Source organism: Triturus cristatus, chromosome 11, assembly GCF_964204655.1.
Source record: "Triturus cristatus chromosome 11, aTriCri1.1, whole genome shotgun sequence".
Taxonomy (NCBI): Eukaryota; Metazoa; Chordata; class Amphibia; order Caudata; family Salamandridae; genus Triturus; species Triturus cristatus.
In genome coordinates this window covers 530,761,074-530,781,749 of record NC_140594.1, presented here as the reverse complement: position 1 = coordinate 530,781,749, position 20,676 = coordinate 530,761,074, and the positions used below count along the sequence as shown (strand labels likewise).

At 45.5% G+C, this 20,676-nt stretch overlaps 1 protein-coding gene across 2 annotated transcripts in view; it reads left to right on the top strand.

Annotated features, from left to right (window-relative positions):
* HK2 (hexokinase 2) overlaps positions 1-20,676 on the top strand; it is a 148,383-nt gene that overhangs the window by 74,880 nt on the left and 52,827 nt on the right. For both annotated transcript variants that reach the window (XM_085633421.1, XM_085633422.1), the window contains exon 5: positions 7,550-7,645. In XM_085633421.1, the coding sequence (XP_085489547.1) occupies positions 7,550-7,645 (96 nt within the window). The remainder of the gene's footprint in view (positions 1-7,549; positions 7,646-20,676) is intronic.

The following is a 20,676-nucleotide window of genomic DNA, read 5'->3' as shown; positions in this document are numbered from 1 at the left end:
ACACAACCAGAAGAAGGCTGACAAATAGTAGTGCTCTCAAAGTATCCAAAATAACCTAAAGAGCAAGAGCACATTTAATAGGAACTGTCCTCATGGGAGGATACTAAAGTCCAAAAGGGTGAACTCCTAAGTGTATTCACCAAAACAAAAGCTGGCATTTACAAAGGACAGTAAGAGGAACCAATGAAAAAGATGGGCAGTGCTTGAAGCCCATCTTTTGTAGATGCAGCATGTCTCGAAGAGACCGCGTGCATGTGCTGCCTAGCCAAAACCAAAAAAGAGTAGAGGGCAGCTACGGCAGGCGCCATTTTCACCAGGCCTGAAGAAACTGTTAATTTGCCGTTCACATTTGCTTAAATTCCAAATTTTACGTTACATGAAATCCACAAGATTTTCAATTACACAATCTTGCATAACTTTTTGCATCCAGGATGTTCATTCATGCAGAAAACGTCTTATTGAGAGAATTCTTCTGCTCAAACTAGTCTCCTGCCTATATATCACAAGACTGCTTGATGTGATGTACACACTCTCATGGAGAGTCATGCAGACTACTGCAAACCACATGTAACTCAAAACAAATGCCCTACAGCCATGGCTATTGTTATGCAATTTTCGCTGTGGAACATTTAAGCTTCAATGAGATGCCTTTTAATGGAACGTGTATTTTGTTTGTATTCTGAATGACTGGGATCAGTGTTCCCTGTAAGGTGTTCGCCCGTGCACTTTTGGGCCCCGAGCGCACAGTCTCCTGTTTCGATCGCGCACACTTTTGCGCTGCCGCTTTTAAAACGCGAGCGGTGGAAAAACTGCAACTTCCTGGTTGCATGAAGCCTGGGCACGCGTTCACTCGCAAGTTGCTCCTGCAGTTGCTGCATTTTTAATGGACCCCGGCTGCGGGCTGGTTTTTGTGGACCTTTGTGACAGGGTTCCTGTTAATTAAAGTACCGTCGTGCTGCACTTAACTTAAATATTTTCACAATGGGCCACAATCATCCCGCAGTCGCGCTCTATTAAGAAAAGAAATGCAGCAAGTCCCAAAGCACGACGTGTAAAGCACACGTTGTGTTTTTTAACTTGATGCATTTCTTTTCTAAATCGAGCGCGGCTGAGGGCTGATTGTGGCCCATTGTGAAAATATTTAAGTTAAGTGTAGCGGATGATGGTGCTTCAATTAACAGGAATCCTTTCACTAAGTCCAACAATCAGCCTGCAGCCGTGCTCTGTTAAGAAAAGAAATGCAGCCAGTCCCAAAGCACGACGTGTAAAGCACACATAGTGCTTTTGGACTTGATGCATGTCTTCGCTCAATAGAGAGGCTGCGGGCTGATTATGGGCATATGTGAAAATATTTGTTAATTGCCGTGCATAACGGGTGCTGTGATTAACAGGAATACTTTTATAAATTTGTGCCTAATAATAAATGAATATGTCCGTCTGTAACGCAACTGGTGCTCAGCTCTGATACCTTCGGGTCAAGTTCCCACTAAATAAAACCCAGTGTAAATAAAAATGCCATTGCTGCATGAGTATGTGCCTCTGAGTTATGCATATTTGGGTCGTGACTATTTTTCAAGATATATTGGAAGAGGAACAGGAAACCACCTGATACACTTAAATCCACTGTGGGGCGCCTTTATAATCCAAATGAACCCATAAGAAATTACCATGTACTTGAATCAATGTTCATATTCAGTGCATACTGTGGCCTTTTGGTGTTCTTTTGATGCATATTGCAGCTGAAATGGGCCAATCTTATCATGAACAGTGGTGGCAATTCTTGGAATATGGTCAATATTATTGAAACGGGTACAAACTGCTGCCCAAATGTATAATGTCTGCACTAGACTAGTGGTATTTATTAGCATTTTATGTGATTGTCATTACTACTGTTAGAGGCCTCAACCTTAAAATGTCTAACTACTACATCCGTCCATGCACTCAATTACCATTTGATCAATTCTTGAGGGAGGTAGGGGTAGGAACATCACCTGTAGCTCCCATGGCCGCTTTCCTGGTTTGCTTCACAGTGTCATGGCATCAAAAGGCTCTGAAAGTGTCAGTTATGTTATGTGTATTTGTATAGCACACAGCTCACCTGGGAGGGTGCCTTGGCACTGAAGCAGGAGCTGTATGAGCTGAGCCATGGTTGGGGTTAGGTCAAGAGTCAGAGCTTTAGTTTCTTGCAGAGTTCTAGAAGTGAGGAGGAGGCTCTGAAATGCAGAGGCAGGTAATCCAGGCTTTACGAGGGAGGTAGGAGAATGCACGACCACTAAATCTGGTTCTGCATATATGAGTGGTGTTTACAAGCAGATGTTCAGCTGAGCTGAGGTTTCTGGTCAGTTTATGCAGTTGTGAGGTACCTGGGGCCAATGTTTTGTAAGACTTTGTATGTGTGCGTGAGTATTTTGAAGAGTGCTTGTTTGGAAATTGGGTGCCAGTGGAGCTCGTTGAGGTGTGTGATGACGTGTGTCCGGGGTGGAAGGTTAAGAGCGATTCTGGCCACTGAGTTAGGTATGGTCTGGAGTCTTCTGGTCATTTGAGGGTTGATTCCACTGTAGAGTACATGGCTGTAGTTGAGCTTGTTGGTGATGAGAACTTGGGTTATGGTTCTGCTGGTGCTGATGGGGAGCTATTTGAAGATAATTTTGAGCATCTCGAGTATGTGGAAGCAGGAAGTAGGAGGCAGATATTGTATTCACTTGGTTAGATATGGTGAGTTGGTTGTCGAGTGGTATTCAGAGGTTCTTTGTGTGAACTGCTTGGAAGGGTGTTGATTCGAGTTTAGCAGGACAGAAGTTGGAATCTCAGATCGAGGTGTCTTTGCCAAAGATTACTACTCCTGTCTGTTGAGCTTGAGGCAGTGGGTTTTCATTCATCTGGTGACTTGAGTTATAGAGGCAGAGAAATTTGTCTGGGTGTTTGTCTTCTTATCAGAAGAGTAAAGGAGAATATGAAATGAGTCCCATCAACAAAGGATATGCTGTTGACTCAATGGGATTAGATGATGCAGGTGAGTTGGTCATGTAGTTGTTAAGCAGAGTGAGGATACTGTGGATGGGATTGACAGCGTCCAAGATGAAGGGGGGCCAGGCTGACCGAGTGGGTGCGGCCTATCAGGAATAAGCAAATACAGTGAAGTGCAAGACCTTGGATGCCAGCTTTGTGCAGTCATTGGAAAAGTTTGGGAGAAGGTGTCAAAGGCTGCAGAATGATCTAGTAGAACAAGGGCTGCAGTGTTACATCAGTCCATGAACATCCAGATGTTATCCATGGGGATGATGATGAAGGTGGTCTCTGTACTTTGGTTGGGCCTGGATCCGGTTTTAGCGGTGTCGAGGAGGTGCTTGTCAATTAGGTGGGTGGCTAGGCATTTGTTTATCATCTTTTCCATGATATGATTTTTGCTGCGTTGGGTAGCAGAAATATAGGCTGGTTGTTAGCTAGCATCTTCAAGTCTGCTGAGTTTCTTGAGGAGGGGAAGTACTGTGTTATGTTTGAGTTGTTCAGGATCGGGGTGAGGGCTGCATTGATGGGATCCAGTTCTTTGATAAAGACGTGGTGAAATCAGGGGCCCACGGGTGCTCCAGAATGTATGAACTTCACAGCTGTTTTGTTTTCTTGAGTGTCCATTGTAAGTCAGGTGGTCAGGGTGTTCCTTTTGGTGGTAGTAGAGATGGGCAGGAGGGCTGCAAGAGTGGAAGGATCCAGTTGGGGCACAGAGTTCTTGCAAATGCTGGTGATTTTGTTGCTGTGTATGGAGGTCCTGAGTTGGGGCTACGCTAGTGGAACTTGCTAACGGATATGTGAAGATTTTCACTATGGCAAATATTTCCTTGGTGCTGTTGGTGCTGTTTTCGAAGCAGTCAGTGAAGACGGACTATTTTGTGGCTCTAATTTGTCAGAGTGTGGATTTTTAGGTACTCTTGTCAGTGTTGATCTGACTTTGTCTCCATCTCCATTGAAGTTGCGTTTGGTGATCCTGAACTCTTATGTGTATCAGTTTGCTTGCAGTCTGGTTCTCATGGCTTTGTTGGCTTTGAGAGGAGCCAGTGTATCTACACTATCATTGATTCAGGCTTTGAAGTTGGAGATAGATTTGGGGAGATTGTTGCTGTGTTGAGTCCAGTGGTGTAGTAGTTTAGAAGATCAGGCGGGTTCTGAGATATTGTTCCAGTCCCTTCATGGAGATTTGGTGATGGGTTTTCTGAGGTGGTGTAGGATGGGCATGCTGAATTTGAGGTAAGTGTGGTTGGACGAGGTAATCAATGTGGACTTGTCTACTATGATTTTGCTGAAGCTGGTAAAGATGGCGTGGAGTAGCTGTTGGGCAGCATATGTGTGACCTTCCACTTGCTGGGTGATTCTGAAGTTGGAGAGGTCCTTGAGGAGGCTGGTCATGCTGGGATCTTTGTGGTCCTCCAGGTGGAAGTTGAGGCCACTAAGGAAGATGAAGGTGCTGGAACGTAGGATCGGGGGGCAAAGAAATCTGCAATGGTGCTACCGAAGGTGGCACGTGGTCCTGAAGGGAGGTAGATGAGTGCTGTTATTACGGGTGTAGTTGGCTGTGATGAGGAGTTTGTGCAAAGTCAGTTTGAGCCTGCTGAGGCATGCAGCAGAGCATGCTTGTACATACTGTTCATATATAATAAGAATCACTCCAATCTCCTTTTGTTACAGAAGGTTAAGTAAGGTTCACCCTTGAATGTTATGTGTCCGATGATGGAGCTTAAATTTGGTGATTGATACATTGTGTTTAGATTTGGCCGGCCAGGGCTGCTTCGAAATAATTCTCCGACGTGGCCAATAATTTAGCTCCTGTGCCCCTTGACAGAGCGGGCCATGTGGACAGGTCATTCTTTTGGACTTGCTGCATTTCTTTTAGGTAACACATACGTTTGAAATCTTTGCTTGGTTAGTGTGCTGCCCGGCTGGTGTTTTGCTGCTTCTTTCTGTCTCTGCATCCAGATATATAATACCACAAGTAACATTACACCTACAGCAGTAAAATCTTATAATGGTACCACTGTTGGAGTCTTGTGCCTTTCTAAACCCAAAGTGAACTTGCCTGTGTAACCAATTCATGTCATGGCGTGTGTATCCAAATAGCAAACCTGCCTTCAGGCCCTTAACGTGGCGCTGAATGTGTGGAAATGCGCAGTTTTTTCACGTTTTTAAGCAAAGGTTTGGAGTGATATTTGGTGCTGCACCCGCACGTGCGGTCTGGTTCCTGGCGCACATAGCCATGGCTGCAATGCACAGAGACCTTACACTGCTGCCCACAGAGGAAAACAATTAGAGGGAATATTGACTGGGATTCATTTCCTCTTGTATCCAGGATACTCAATGATAGAGTTAGATGCTTGTGAACACTGCGGGAATGCTTTACTGCGACATAAAAGCAATATTTTTTAATTCTTTGAGGTTCTCTAGTCCTTCCCTCGAAAGCTCCTTTAATGCAGAGGCTCCTTGGAAAACCTTCCCACCAGGCCTATGACATCTTGTGTTTTAATGTATCACCTCCTCAAAGACTTCCACATTTGCTATTGTGTCTGGAATTGATGTTAGTAAGATGAAGACCCTGGCAGCGTCTATTATAGTACAAGCTCTAGCTAGTATTATGATATCATGAGTGCAAATGCATTTATTTTTTGGGGCCTTGTTGCACTGAGATGGAAGCGAAGCCCCGAGTCCATTCTGAAAATTTAATATTTATTTTGATGTCCTGCTTTTGAATTATTCCTTATTTGTCACCTTTTGACATGCCTAGTCCTGGATTGGGAAGACTTAAAAGAAAGACTCTGAGATCTAGTAGTCTTGTATAGTATTTAGTTCAACATGCTCAGCAGTGTGGTAAGAATTAATGTATGCCACATAAGACTGTAAGAGGAAGCAGGAAGAATAGCAAGTTAAGAAGAGCAATAATAAACAACAGAAAAGACAAGTTAGAATTTGAGTTAGTACTGTTAAAAGTAATGAATGGGCATGTCTTCTGAGTATACCAAAACTGAAAACGACCCAGTAGAGGTGAAAACTCAGAAAATACACCAAGGTTCTTAGAACATAAGAGTGAGGTGAGCAGGAGAGGACATGATCAGCAGGTGAGATGGAGCAGAATGGGAAGGGTGAGCTGAAAACCATAGTTTTCTCATGAGGAGCTAGTGCTTAATTTGAGCTTCTGGTTGCATGTGAGATCCACTGGGATTCATTTGTGGGGACCGGCACTTATGTCCCTTTCACCCAGTGCAAGAGAGAGAAACACAAAAAGGGGTTCGAAAGAGGAAGAGCGATAGGAAAACCGAGACAAAGGGGGAAAAAGGAGAAATTCAAAATAACCTGCAAGAGTGCGATAAGCGGCAGGAGTGTCTGGTGGTGGGTCAGAGACATAAGGTGGAATCAAGACTTTCAAGCGTTGTTGTTAAGTATCCCCAATTTATTCGTAGCACCGGGCGCGGGCTTTGTAGCAAAACATTTGCGTCCAGCACTCATTGTTTTACCAATTAGGCAATGGGAGGATTGAGGTATAAAGAGTGGGGAAAGATTTGTGCATTAACAGCAGGAATCCACTTGAAGTAGTATCATTAAGTGCAGGAGGATTGTAGAAAAGGAAAGAAAGGGCAAAATTGGCAGTGGAGTGACAGATTAAATTTAGAAATGAAAGCTGCAAACAAGAGATGTCAAAAGAGGAAAGTAAGGACTTGGGAGGGAGTTTATGAACACTCTGATTTATAGAAAAGAAAAGGAAGTGCCCAAGTGATAAATAAAGAACGAGTTGATGAGTATAGCCATGTAAAATGTCATGATGGTAGGAAGTCACCTTGCACCATCTGATATCTGACATGGCTTGGTTTACTGTCCTCTGTCGGTATACATGGGGCTGGGATTTTTGCCTGCTTGTGAGAGAGAGCTGCTTCATATGACTGGACCATACAGTGAAGCATGACAAAGTTCACACCAATGTGTTGCTGCTGGTGAGATCACCGCTCTTTGTTTTTATTGCAGTGATTGGTCACTTGAATGGGCATGTCAGTCTGCAACGCACCCCTCTGGGTACCCGTTTCTGTTCAACAGCTTTGTGTATGGCTCAGGTTTCCACACTTCATGTGATTTGAAACTCTTTTCTTCTATTCTCCTTTTCTGCCTTTAGTTTGTACCAGTCCGTTCTGGTTGTAACACGTTGTTATGCAGTAGCTTTGAAGTCTGTCCATACAAATTATAAATAAATATCTACGTTTTGTGTACGTGTTCAGACTTGTACAACTGCATTGTTTGTAAAAGTGAAAGAACAGACCGTACCTGGAAGCTCCCTGAAGCCGGAGTCTGAGGTTGTCGTTTGATTTCTACAATAATAAAGTAATTTCTGTCATTTGTAAATGCAATATCAAAGTACCATATTTAATGCAATGTTACTGGAAGGAGCAGGTATTTCATAATTTTGTGAAAGTCCGGATGTGGCTGAAAGGTTGGTTGTTCTTTGCAACAACTGAGCTAGTTTGATGTTGCTTTTTATTTGTTGATTTGCATATCCTGAGGTTGTTTTTCTTTCCAGAGCATCCTGGTCAACTGGACGAAAGGGTTCAAGTCCAGTGGAGTGGAAGGAAAAGATGTGGTGTCATTGCTCCGTAAGGCCATTAAAAAACGTGGGGTAAGTTGTTGTTTACTTGACGCTCCTTTGTTACTTCGACTGCTAGAACTGTAAGTAATTTGGGATCTGTACACGCAGCCATTTCCGGGAAAGTTTAAAGGTTCAGCGGATAATATACAGGTTATTTGAGCAAGATTGGGTGGTTAAGGTAACCACCATTTACAGGATGTTGTTTTTGATCAAAACGGAGTAAATCTGTGGTGTGCAGATGTCTGCTGAATTAGGTTTCTTATATACACCTTGTAACATCATTAAAGGCTTCTAGGCACTATGGGAAAATAAAACCTAACATTAGGTCCTTATAATGTTTATTAAAAAGGAAAGTTTTCAAATGCGATAAAACAGAACATGGGAGGATAAGAGCTTTAAGCACCGAGTGAGGGAGTTTCACAAAGTTGGAGCTAGAAAATAAGTCTGCCTCCTCTGCGGGCTTTCCTAAAATGAGGTGCTTCTGGAAGGAGAGCATCTCTGGATCCTAGAGCGTTGTAGAGTATAGCGCTTACAAAGGGATCTAGAAAGTGGGGTTGTTATCATGGAAAGCTTTGTGAGAAATGCAAAGCACGTTTTAAATCGATCCAGCCTTGGATAAGGAGCCATTGTAAAGTTTTGAGAAGAGGTTTTATATAAGAGAACCGTAGAGCAACCACAACTTTCCAAACTCCAAGAATTTGTACCACTTGAAACTCATGACTACATTATCTAGTACACAATACCTGGGCGGCCCAGGCACAGTGTACTAGAATAATTTAGTCTAGATCTGCTTGTCCAGCTATTGCTCCGCATCTCCCACTGGAGTTGGAAAAATACAAGTAAAAATGATTGACAAAGCCTAAGGAGCAAGGCTCAAGTCTGCGCTCAAAGATTTGTCCCTTTGTATACAGAGATCAGACAAATGTTAATTTACTCCGGCCAGATAGAGGTGATAATACTAAACGCCATACTAAGGCCCTTGGATCTTGCTATCATCATCTCCGTGCTAGTGGCATTTAGTTTAAGCCGATGGTCGTCCATCCATTCCTTGACCCGGGCAAGGTAAGATTTAAAAATGGTAGCAGGGAAACCCCCACCAGACAATGCGAGTGCCTCCATTCATTCGTATCAAACCTAAAGTCAAAGGAATGAATGAGAATGGCCAGCAGTTCCACTTGTGTGTGAAACAGACCGAGTGAAAGGGCTGCAAGCAACTGACGGAATAAGACACGGAAGAGAAGGAGGAGAGAATCACAGATGGCAAGTGTCCTGATTGAGTATGGGTGGACTCGTGCTAAGGCAGGTATATTGATATCTCTAGAATCTAAGGTTGAAAAGAAAGGAGGTGGTTGATCCTGTTGATATTTCTAGAAGAATCGCTGTCCGCATTCACCATGGGTAACCCATAGGTGGTGTCGGTACTGCCTTAGTTCTGGGTCCAGCCTGCTTGTTGGAAGTTGTAGATTTGTTTTACAAGTTAACAAAAATTCCTTTGCTGTTCGCTACATAGTTCTCTAAGATTTCTAAACCAGCTAGGATGCGCGAAGTAGAACAGAAGCCTGGATTCGCATTGGGTATTTTTTTTAAATAGGAATTTCCTGAGCCTGCTTGAATTGGTCCAGGATGACGTCGGAGCTCAAAAAAAGATTCCAAATCCGCTTTAGGGGGCGGAGAGTGGCAGGAGTAAGTTGCTTAAAAATAGATATAGGGCCAACGTCAAAAGTCCCGCTTAATTTCAAGTGCTGCCAGAGCAGGGGGCAAAGATTGATCATCACAAGCAGTGAAGGTGGAAAGTACTTTTAGAGACATGTTCTCATTTGTTTCCATGAACTATAGTGTGCTTTACCTAAGATTCTAGAGGATGATAGCTAGGCACAAACAGACTTAGTGAATGGAATTGAATTAGATTTATAGAGCACAACTGCAACCTAAAAGAAATCATGGCGTTGGTTAGCAAATCTCTGATGATACAAGCTCAAACAAAAAAAGGACCTACACTGCGAATAGCCATGCCTTCAAGGCTTTCCTAAAAGCAAGTCGATCAGAGATGGACCTTAGGGAGTGAGGTGGTAGTTCCACTGCCGAACAGCCAGGACTGAAAGTGCAGCCTCCTACTCCGGATTTATTAAACTTAGGAACACTTAAAGATTGGCCGAGACTGAGTGCAGGACTCTCTGGTACAAACAGCGATGGATTTTACGATGAAGAAAATGAGGGCCCAACCTGGGCACTGCCCTGTGGGTGATATGGAGAGATTGAAAAAGAACTCTTTTTGGCACAGAGGAGACAGTTTATTTTATACTGCGTCACAGAAGTAGACGAAGACCTGTATAGAGATGGAGTCCGCTTTGCTGCTTCAATCTGTATCCAGTAGAGGTATTAAGTAGATATTTTGGTGCCCCAGAAATAAAGCGTTAAAATAGTCAAGTTGACTCATTTCGTACCAAGTCTTATCAGCAAAAACATTGCTAATGCTATTACAAAGCAGTTTCAGAGGGGAGGAAGAAGGATGTAGAGCCAGATGGTGTATTGGCTGGTAACCACTGTTTTGTTTTTTTAAATCAAAAATCAGTTTTTGTGTCTTTACAAATTTCGGATACAGCACACGCTGATTTACTTGGCCAGCTAACCAATTGCCTCGGATAAAGGCATTTGGGAGCTTATAATACTTGCCGACACTTATTTCAGTTGCCAATGAAGGTGTCTAAGTCTGAGGATGGAGTGAGAGGAAACGCTCTGAGTTGTCTGCCACAGCCACTCGCCTTAAAATAGTGTTGAAGAAACTCCCTTGCAGAAGAAATAAATAGATTGTTTTCTGAGCAGGGCCTTGGCAGTTTTGCAACTGTTTTGGATGGAGATTCTCCAGAGCTCTCGAGTTGTCCAGGTATTTGCATGAGTAGGTAGTTTAGGTCTGGCATTAGCCAAGACCATTTGATGTTAATACATTTATATAACAAATCTGCTTGTAGGGGCTTACAGAGAGCCATTTTGATCAGTTGGTCAATTTGTATCATTCACATTTTTCTTCCGCCCACTACAACACACCACACGGTGCGAAGATCAGCCATTGGCTAACTTCATGCTGCTCTTTCCCAAGGAGCACTCATGTACACAAAGTTGTTGTCTTGGTTCTCGATTATAAAAGCAGGACTAAAAGTCCCAGAATGCAATAACTGAATGAGCTGCGCGTGCATAGACTGGGAAACTTGAGGGTCTTGATTCAGGGGCCTTTGGATTCTTTTCATAGACGGTTCCATCTGTAGGGAGTCGGTGGACATTACTTTGGATGCATGGAGGAAGACTTTGTATTGAGGAAGGGTTGGTTCAGGTGTGTCTTTGTGAACAAAGTTGTGTCTACGGTGTGCAACTCTTCACCATTGCTGCATAAAAAGGAAAGATGTCCAATGTAATAGTTATTGGATGCAAAGTGCATGCCATATTATCAGGATATCCACCAACTATGTAAACGAGTTCCATTTAGAGGGATTGTAAGGAAATGAGACCTGCCCAATCATAGGTTGTCCCAGTGAAGTGCTGATATTGCACTTTGAGCACCGGGTGAGCTGGAACCCCTGCACACAGGTTTTGGTTTCCAGGTCACCTGTGGAGGCTAAGCAGACTTGATCTTGAAGGACTGGGTTTTGAAACCTCTCTAAACATAAGAGCAATTTTACAGGGTAGACGCCTCCCATCCTGTTGAAAAGGACAGAGCACAATTATTTGTTTGCCCAATCCAGCATTTATATTCCCCATATAGCCTGTCCACTACGCCACGCGCGCTCCCCCCCCCCCCCCCCTCTTTTCCTGCGGAGGAGTTGCTTTGCCCGCCCACAGCAGCGTCATAGAGCTGTCAGTCTTGCCCTTTGAATTAGCCTCTGGAGATCCCCCCCCCCCCTCTCCCCGGTGACCTTGAAGCCTGCCTCCCAGGGAATGCCGTGAGCCTTTGACCAATCAGTGGTCATGGCACGCGTCACTGGGAGGACATTTGTTCACCTCTGCAGTCCCGTCCTTCTGCTTGTTTGCCCTTTGTTTTTCAGGCTTGCCCTGTCCTTCTCTGAGCCGGATATCTTAGTGCCACCCACCCGAGACGCCACGTTTGTTGCTCGTCACTTGCCTAGCCTGCCTGGCCTACTCGTTCCCACTCGCCTGGCACAATTTCGAGGGCTGATGACGAAGGATTGGACGCAGTCAGCTGTGCTGACCCAGCCCCATCCCCTTCTATCCTCTGTCAGGCTTCAGGTGTCTCGAGCATACCATTCACTCCACGTCCTGGCCGTCCTTTCTTTCACTTACTCTACTCTTTCCCTCATCCCTGTTTCCGTTCCTCTTTCTCCCTCCATGCACTCGCCTACCTCCGTCATTCACTCTTCCTCCTCTTTTAGGTGCCCTCTTAGAAGCAAGTTACTCCCTTCACCCTTTTCACTTGGCCTCTTCTCTCTTTCCATCACTCTCCTTGCTCCATTCGCTCCACGGTATCCTCTATGCGCCCTCCTTTCTCTTCCAGTTTCCCTCCCTCTTTCTTCACAGCAAGGCGAGCTTTCAGGTGGCTTCTGCCTGCCCCTCACGCTGGTGCGTGCGCCAATAATTAAATGAAAGCAGTGACCTCTAATTTATAACAGGCCTGAGCGGCAGATACCCAGCTAATGCCTGGGTTGCACATGTAAAACCAGAATACCTGGGATCCGTCCCAGCTTCCCCATAACTAAACTGTGTGATCCTAGGCCAATATTCTGTTCCATCAGGCTGCCTTTATCTTTCACTATCGCATATCAGAGCACCTTCAAATACCACGAGTTTAGGATGTCACTCCACAAAATCCTCTATTTTGTTTGGTTTAATTGACTTTAGCCTTAATCCATGTATCCAACGAATCCAGGCAACATGTAGGGTACGCGTGACCATGTACTGTCCACCACTGGAATTATGCGTCATGGGAGGACCAAATTATGCGGCAAGAAAATGCAATATTTTATGCACTTCATTATTTAGTTATGTTTACACTGTCTGGACAAAGGTTTCATATTCTTAGTAGTAGTTGAACACCCAAAGACCGCAATATACAACTGAAAGGTGACCAGTCAACCTTTGCGAAGTGCCTTTTGCTGCACAACAACACAGGTCACCGAATTTTTAATAACTTCTGACCTATTGGAGTTAGACTTTTTTTTTGCTAGGATTGGCTAATTATGCAGCAGATGCATTATGTGGTAAATGCGGCAAATCCATAACTATGCAAAAAAAGGCTGTGGCTGCAGAATCGCATAATTCCAGGGATCCCTGTTATTAGTTCACTAGTAGCATTGTCGTCAGGGCAAGGGAGTAGAAATCTTTCTAAATTCGCGCCTAAAAATTAACACTTTTTAATACCTTTCAATGCAGTGGTATTATCTGATGTATGAGTGTAAAACGATTAGACACCTTACCGAAATACTTTTTTTTTCATATTCAAGAGGCATCATATTTTTACATGATGTGTTACATAATTTAAACGCCAAATATTTTCATGGCTCTCCTTGTGCTTAGCATTTTAGAGCCAAGCCAGACTCCTGGTTGGGTCTGGTTTTGCTCTCATTTTTAATTGGTTGGCTTGCAACCTATATTTATGCCTATTCATTGGTAGCAGTATAAAGATTCTGTCTAGTAACTCAGGGCTTGGAATGAAGTGCATTCCACCCCCTTAGCAGGGACATGTGGCATTCCTTATAGGCCTCTTCTGTCTGCAACATGGCAGATAAAAGCTCATAATTAAAGCTGTATGGGAGAGGAGTTAGCCTAACGGCTAGGGCGCTCGACCTCGGACCTGGGGGAACTGGGTTCGAGTCTCTGTAACGACGCTAAACATCCTGTGATTCTGGGCAAATTACTTAATCTCCCCGTGCCTAACAAAAAAAATGAATGTGTGTCGTCATGTGATGTAACTGGTGCTATGTAAAGCGCTCTGATACCTGATTGGATTCGGGTCAAGTTCGCGCTATATAAAACTCTGCAAAAAAAAAAAAAAAAGGGGGGAGAAAGAATGATGGGTTCATAGAAAAGGAAACGATGGAGGGATGGATGGATGAGTAGGTGAAAGGGTGAAAGGATAGGAGGGTGAAAGAATGATGAATGCATGAGTGGATGGGTGGAGAGAGGTTTGCTGAGTAAATGGAAATCTGAGATGGATGGCAGAGTAAGTGGAAATTGGAGAGGATCGGTGGATGGACAAAAGGATCAATTGATGGATGAAAGGCCTTTATTATTTGAAGGGTAGGCCAAATGATGGATATATGGGTGGATGGATGCAATGAAATGGTGAAAGACTGAAGGATGAATGAATACATGACCAAATGTAAAGGTGAAATGATGGATATGAGTGGGTGGATGGAAAGATGGAATGAAGGAGCTCTTCTGAGGTGGGTCGGCTCGCTTGCTTGGTGTCACCATTTCTTTCATTCCGTTGAAAGTGAGGTGCATATTCATTTTCTGGCAACTTCCTTGATTCCACCACTCCCCCCTGCTCCGAGAATAAGCAGTGTGTTAAGTACACAGATCTTGATATAACTTTCAATAACCTCTTTCTTGATGGTGGTACTGTTGGACCTCCGTTCCCACCCCTGCACATACACAGCAGTGCTAATGATCGGGTCGCACGGGGTCAGTTAGAAACTAAGGTGCAAGACTGCAGCGCCACCAATCCGGGCAAGAAGATCATTCATGGTGAGGTCTTAGGCGAGCTGACCAATAAGGTGCTCAGATCATAAATGGGCGTAGCACTGTGGCCATTTTATTCTTTACTACCAGGCCTTGGTTGATGCTGGTCTGTGCAGTAGCTTATTCTCATTGCATACAAAACTGTCTCAGTACTGCAGTCTTTCTTTGCTGATGTTCATAAATCTCATGGCCCTTCTCTGTCATTTTGGAATCCAGTGTCATATGTGTATTAATACACGTGCAAAATACTGTCCATCATGCTCAGAAGATCAACTACAGTTTGCAACTTGATTTTCTTTTTTATAATATGGTCAAAGTATTTCTACCTGTCGGTGTGTTTAATAGTAATATGTTAGGTAGGTTAGTAACATTTGCAGTTTGGATATTCACAATTGAAGTTTCTAGCTTTTTAAAATGTATTTCAATGCATGAATTGTGCTTTCTTCTTGAGGAAAAGTTTAGTCTGTAGACCTTAGTAGCTTGTCTTCTGTAGTCAGACACCAACTTTTATCTGCATTTGGCCTGTTAATCCCTTCAAACAGCAAACTCTAGTAAAAGATTTAAGTACTGATCGGTTTTCACTTGCTAAATCTCATGCTGTGCTGGAGTATACTCATGATAGACCTGCTGCACATGTGTGAGGAGGTCTTAAGATCTGATGCAACTTCCTGTGATGTCATGTGCCATGAGGTTATGCACCATGTCACTTGCATAATGCCTAAATTGTTGAGTTCCCCCCACTTTTTTTGAGGACTTGTGCTCTGAGAAGATCTTTTCCCTTTACCATCTACTTAGGACACACCCACTTGTTTCCCTGCCCACGCTATCACTCTCTTTCCCTACCATCCCCCGCCTGCCCTCCAAAGTAAGGCACAGTCCGACGCCATGTTTGTTCAAATCTTCTCTGAGAGCTTGCTTTAAAAAAAAAAAACCATTTATGATTAATGAGAAGATTAATGTCTTTGCAAACAAAGTAGGAGACTGATATTTCAATCTATGCCCCGAACACGTACGTGTAAATCGATAGTTACGTTTCGTGCAGTTCATTTCCTTGCATATCTACCAGCTTTGGGGAGAGGATGTGGTCCGTCGGCTAGACTGCCGACTTTTGTGCTGGAAACCAAGGTTCGAGCCTCGGGGTCGCGTCCACATTCTGTGATTCTGGGCAAATACCTTAATCTCCCCGTACCTGCCAAAAACAAAAGGAATGTGTCCTTGTGTAACGTAACCGGTGCTCACTGCTCATGTAAAGCGCTCCAATACATTCGGGTCGAGTTCGCGTTATATAAACTGGAAGGAAAAAAAAACTCTTCGCCTTCTGTGCTACGTGTTACGTATTCTATGGGTATAGAGCGCCATCTGTTGGTCGTACATAGCAGCTACATTCCCTGATTTCACCTCTCATGCGCTAATGAAGCATGTCGGATTGGGACCAAAAATAAACCTAGGCGGTCAGAAAAGAAGTGGCCCAAGTTCGAAGATTGCGACCTTTCGTAGAACATTGCTTTCTTAGTGTCATCAAGCACGTTTTGGTGGCAGGAACATTAGTTCAGTTTGAACTAATGCTCAACGTTAGGTCTATTACTGTTCTCACCTTAGGTCTCGGGATCCACCTCTAACCCTTAGGTCTCTGAGCCCTTGACACAGACTCCTACTAGCAATTTCCAGAGGCTTCTATTCACACTCATTAACTTTGACCTTCCTATGCCCCTCAGTTCTGTGCGACTTCTGCCCCCCCTCAGTTCTGTGCGACTTCTGCCCCCCCCTCAGTTCTGTGCGACTTCTGCCCCCCCTCAGTTCTGTGCGACTTCTGCCCCCCCTCAGTTCTGTGCGACTTCTGCCCCCCCCCCTCAGTGACTTCTGCCCCCTCCCGTCAGTTCCGTGCGACTTCTGCCCCCTCCCGTCAGTTCCGTGCGACTTCTGCCCCCTCCCGTCAGTTCCGTGAGACTTCTGCCCCCTCCCGTCATTTCCGTGAGACTTCTGCCCCCCCCCCCCCATCAGTTTCTGGAGACTTCTGCCCCCCCCCCATCAGTTTCTGGAGACTTCTGCCCACCCCCATCAGTTTCTGGAGACTTCTGCCCCCCGTCTGTTCTGGGAGACTTCTGCCCCCCCCGTCTTCTGCCCCCCGTCTGTTCTGGGAGTCTTCTGCCTCCCCCCGTCTGTTCTGGGAGTCTTCTGCCCCCCGTCTGTTCTGGGAGTCTTCTGCCCCCCATCTGTTCTGGGAGTCTTCTGCCCCCCCCCATCTGTTCTGGGAGTCGTCTGCCTCCCCCCGTCTGTTCTGGGAGTCTTCTGCCCCCCCGTCTGTTCTGGGAGTCTTCTGCCCCCCCCATCTGTTCTGGGAGTCTTCTGCCCCCCCCATCTGTTCTGGGAGTCTTCTGCCCCCCCCATCTGTTCTGGGAGTCTTCTGCCCCCCCATCTGTTCTGGGAGTCTTCTGCCCCCCCCATCTGTTCTGGGAGTCTTCTGCCCCCCCCCCATCTGTTCTGGGAGTCTTCTGCCCCCCCCCATCTGTTCTGGGAGTCTTCTGCCCCCCCCCATCTGTTCTGGGAGTCTTCTGCCCCCCCCATCTGTTCTGGGAGTCTTCTGCCCCCCCCATCTGTTCTGGGAGTCTTCTGCCCCCCCCCATCTGTTCTGGGAGTCTTCTGCCCCCCCCATCTGTTCTGGGAGTCTTCTGCCCCCCCCATCTGTTCTGGGAGTCTTCTGCCCCCCCCATCTGTTCTGGGAGTCTTCTGCCCCCCCCATCTGTTCTGGGAGTCTTCTGCCCCCCCCATCTGTTCTGGGAGTCTTCTGCCCCCCCCATCTGTTCTGGGAGTCTTCTGCCCCCCCCCCATCTGTTCTGGGAGTCTTCTGCCCCCCCCATCTGTTCTGGGAGTCTTCTGCCCCCCCATCTGTTCTGGGAGTCTTCTGCCCCCCCATCTGTTCTGGGAGTCTTCTGCCCCCCCATCTGTTCTGGGAGTCTTCTGCCCCCCCATCTGTTCCGGGATACTTATGCCCCCCCCCTCCCCCCTTGTCCGTTCCGGGAGACTTTTGCCCGCTCCCAGTTCCTTGCGACTCATACCCACTCCCCAGACCCGGAAGCAGCATGCAGTAGTTTGGTTGTGTTTTTTAGGTCTCGCGCCTAGCGTTGCAGTGCGTAGCATTGCTCGTGCAGCGAGAGACCTCTTGTACAGGGTTTCAAAATCGCCCTAGGAATCGCACACGCTTGTGCGTGTGCTTTTCCTTTTGGGCCACGCTATTGGCCTTTGCGTGCGGCTTGTTATTAAACACAGCACACAATTGGCCAAAGGCGGGCGCATTGCTCCGCCCATGGCCTTTTGGTTTCTATTACGCGCCTCACCAGCCATGTGGTTTCAATTAACGTGCCCAGACATGGGCGCGATAATAGAAACCACATGTTTCACTGTGGCGCGCGCGCACCACTCGCAGGCATGTTTGTTTTACAATAGCGATCACTTTCACTGCCACTTGTTTTAAATATAAATGTCCCTTCTGTTTATGGGCCCAGCATTCTTTCCTTACCACTGAGGAACCATCAAAGTCTATAGGTTCTCTCGGACTGCACCTTAGTGACAGCAAACTGACTAGATGCAAACTGACTTACTTGAATACTATTATTACATCAATAAAGACAAGAGTACAATGTGGGGAACTATGACAAACTAAAACACCTTTGTTTTGTAATTCGCTGTCAGTGGCAGGCGTGCTGTTGGATGGACAACAATAGAACGCACACTCAATTATGCATACCAATGGTATACAAAACCTAACGAAGCTCATGCAACGGGGAGCAAAAGGCAGTAGCAACACTAATATAGACGAGAACAACTTGAAACAAAAAATACGTTTTGCACTTTGTCGGAACCAAATACGTGTAATCCTGCAACGTGACGCCTGTGGGCAAAATAGCCAAGGACAGTAAATAGAAGATTTATTTCCTTGAAAGACGGCGAAGATAACCTACGTGTGATTCATTCTGTAGCTCTGCACCAAAACCGGCAAATAGTGAAACAGCAGAATGCCAACACCCATAAGTCACAAATGAAGGACTGTTTTCTCTCCCATCCTTCCTGCACAGAAATGAAACGGTAGTCTGTTCCATACATGTTATTCATATGCCTTTGTTGCATTTGGATAAACGTGTTTAACCCCTTGTGTGCCACGCCCTTTCCCCGCCCTGTGCCGGGCGTTGCATTAGCGGGCGGGATTCATGACGAGCTGGACTCGTCATGGGCACAGCGCAACCGCGGCCCATGACGAGTCCAGCTCGTCATGGGCACAGAAGGGGTTAAGCGGGGAGAGCTAACGTAGCTCAAAGAAAAGGAAGTATTTAAAGAATATGGCGAATTTGGGAACGGAGGAAAATAAATACATTAGTGCGATTCAAAATAAGAGAAGGGCTGTTTTCGAAACAATTGTCCCAGATACGTAACATACACTTAAACGTGCCCTGTGCAAACGCAAAACAATAACCAAAAAAACACCCAGAAAGCCTGCATTATTTGGCAGAGCGTGCAAGTGTGTGGAATTGTGCAGCTGCTCTTTAGCAGCGCGCGGAGGTTTCACCACTTTATGCAACATGCGCTCATTATTTTACACACTGGGAAAAGGCCCACCGGGTTCCTACCTCTTAGGAAATAATTCCTGTGAGACCATCAGCAACACATTCAAAAACATTAATCTAAAATAAATTTAAAATCCACCTAAACCCCCATGCGAGGCCGTCTGCGCGGAGAGCGCCATGGTAAGCCGCTCTTAAAACCCACAGCTTTGTGACTCCAGGGAGCGGGAGAGGTGGGTGATGGGACAGTCCTCGGAAATACAGAGCGATAACAAAGGCCCGCATTCACATCCTCGAACACTCTCACGGTTTGTAAGGTTCACGCAGGTTGGCTGGTCTCCCTCGTCGCTAACCAGCTCCCAAGGTCAAGAAGCATTTCGGGAACAACGTCTAGAAGAAGAAAAAGGCAAGCATTGGCATAACCAAGAGGTCCGTGTTAACTGCCCACCTGCCCCTCTGTATTGTCCCCACCCTAGATTAACAAGCATTTGAAATGCAATGGGTCTCGCATTAGCGAGAGTTTGAGCTATTGGCTTTGCAAATGACAATGCCTTTTATTTTCATGTTTTAATAAACCTGCAAGCGGTGCGTCAACATACACTTTGTACTTCTATTGCTTTCTTACGATAAGCAAGGCTGGAAGTAAAAGAGGCACGGTTATTGCCAACCTTGCTTCTTGTAAGCAAGGACTAAAAGTACAAAGTGCGTGTTTATGCACCACTTGCAGGTTTTTATAACTCATAAATAAAAGGCATTGTGATTTACAATGTCAATAGCTCACACTCTCTCAAATGCGAGACCTATTGCATTGCAAATGCTTGTTGGCTTAGTTAACTCAGTTTGGACCTCCCTTCTTAAATTGCTTTTCTGTTTCATTCTTCCAGTAAGAGAATTTGCCACACAGACAGAAAATGGTGTGGAGCTTATACATGACTTACCGTAAATGTGAAAGTTTTATTTCATCGGTGACTCAAGTGCCTGGCCCATGTGCCTGGCAGTATATAACTGCGGCTCGTCCATTATGATGGAGGAGCGTCGCCCCACCTGCTGCAAGCGCAGCAGGTTCACACATTAATAAAATGACAATAAATACCATTTAATTATAATGTGTTGCAGGCTTGCGCGGTTAGCGTGAGGGCAGGGGATGGGGCTGATTTGTGCAATTGCACTGTTACTGCAGCCCCTGCCAGTGCGCATGTCAGATTGGCCGGCTGTCTAGAGCCGGCCAATCTGACATGCACACTTCAGAGCTAGCAATCTCAGGGCTGAGAAACAGCCAGAGGATAGCAAGCACAGGCCCCCAACCTCAAAATGATCGCTGGGTTAGCCTGGTCCAACCGATTGGTTGGATTCGTGTTGCAAAAGGGAGGAAGTCCTTACCTTTCTTGCTGGAGTCACCAAAGCGGAGAGCACCAGGATGAAGTGAGCGCGCAACCAGAGCCTGCATGCCAGCAAGTGCAACATATACGGTGAGTTTTTTAGGCATTGCGCCCTGCCATATTTTAATGTTGCCGTCCGCCACTGGCAGTACATCGGGCCTGTGTTAACTGTTAATGTCCAGAGCGAACCGCGGAGCAGGCATGTCATAGGTGGCCAATTCTATATAGGTGCCATGATGGAACAAACTACTTTTTCATTTTTCACTGACCCTCCTTATCCCACTGGTGACTCTTGGGGTAAATGGAAAGAGGCTGGACTACATGGATCTAAATGCTTAACATCTTTCACAGATTCACAGTTACAACTAATGTGATTATGAGCTTCTGAGACCCCACCCCTGCGTGATATCCACAGACCTTGAAATAGAGTACAAAT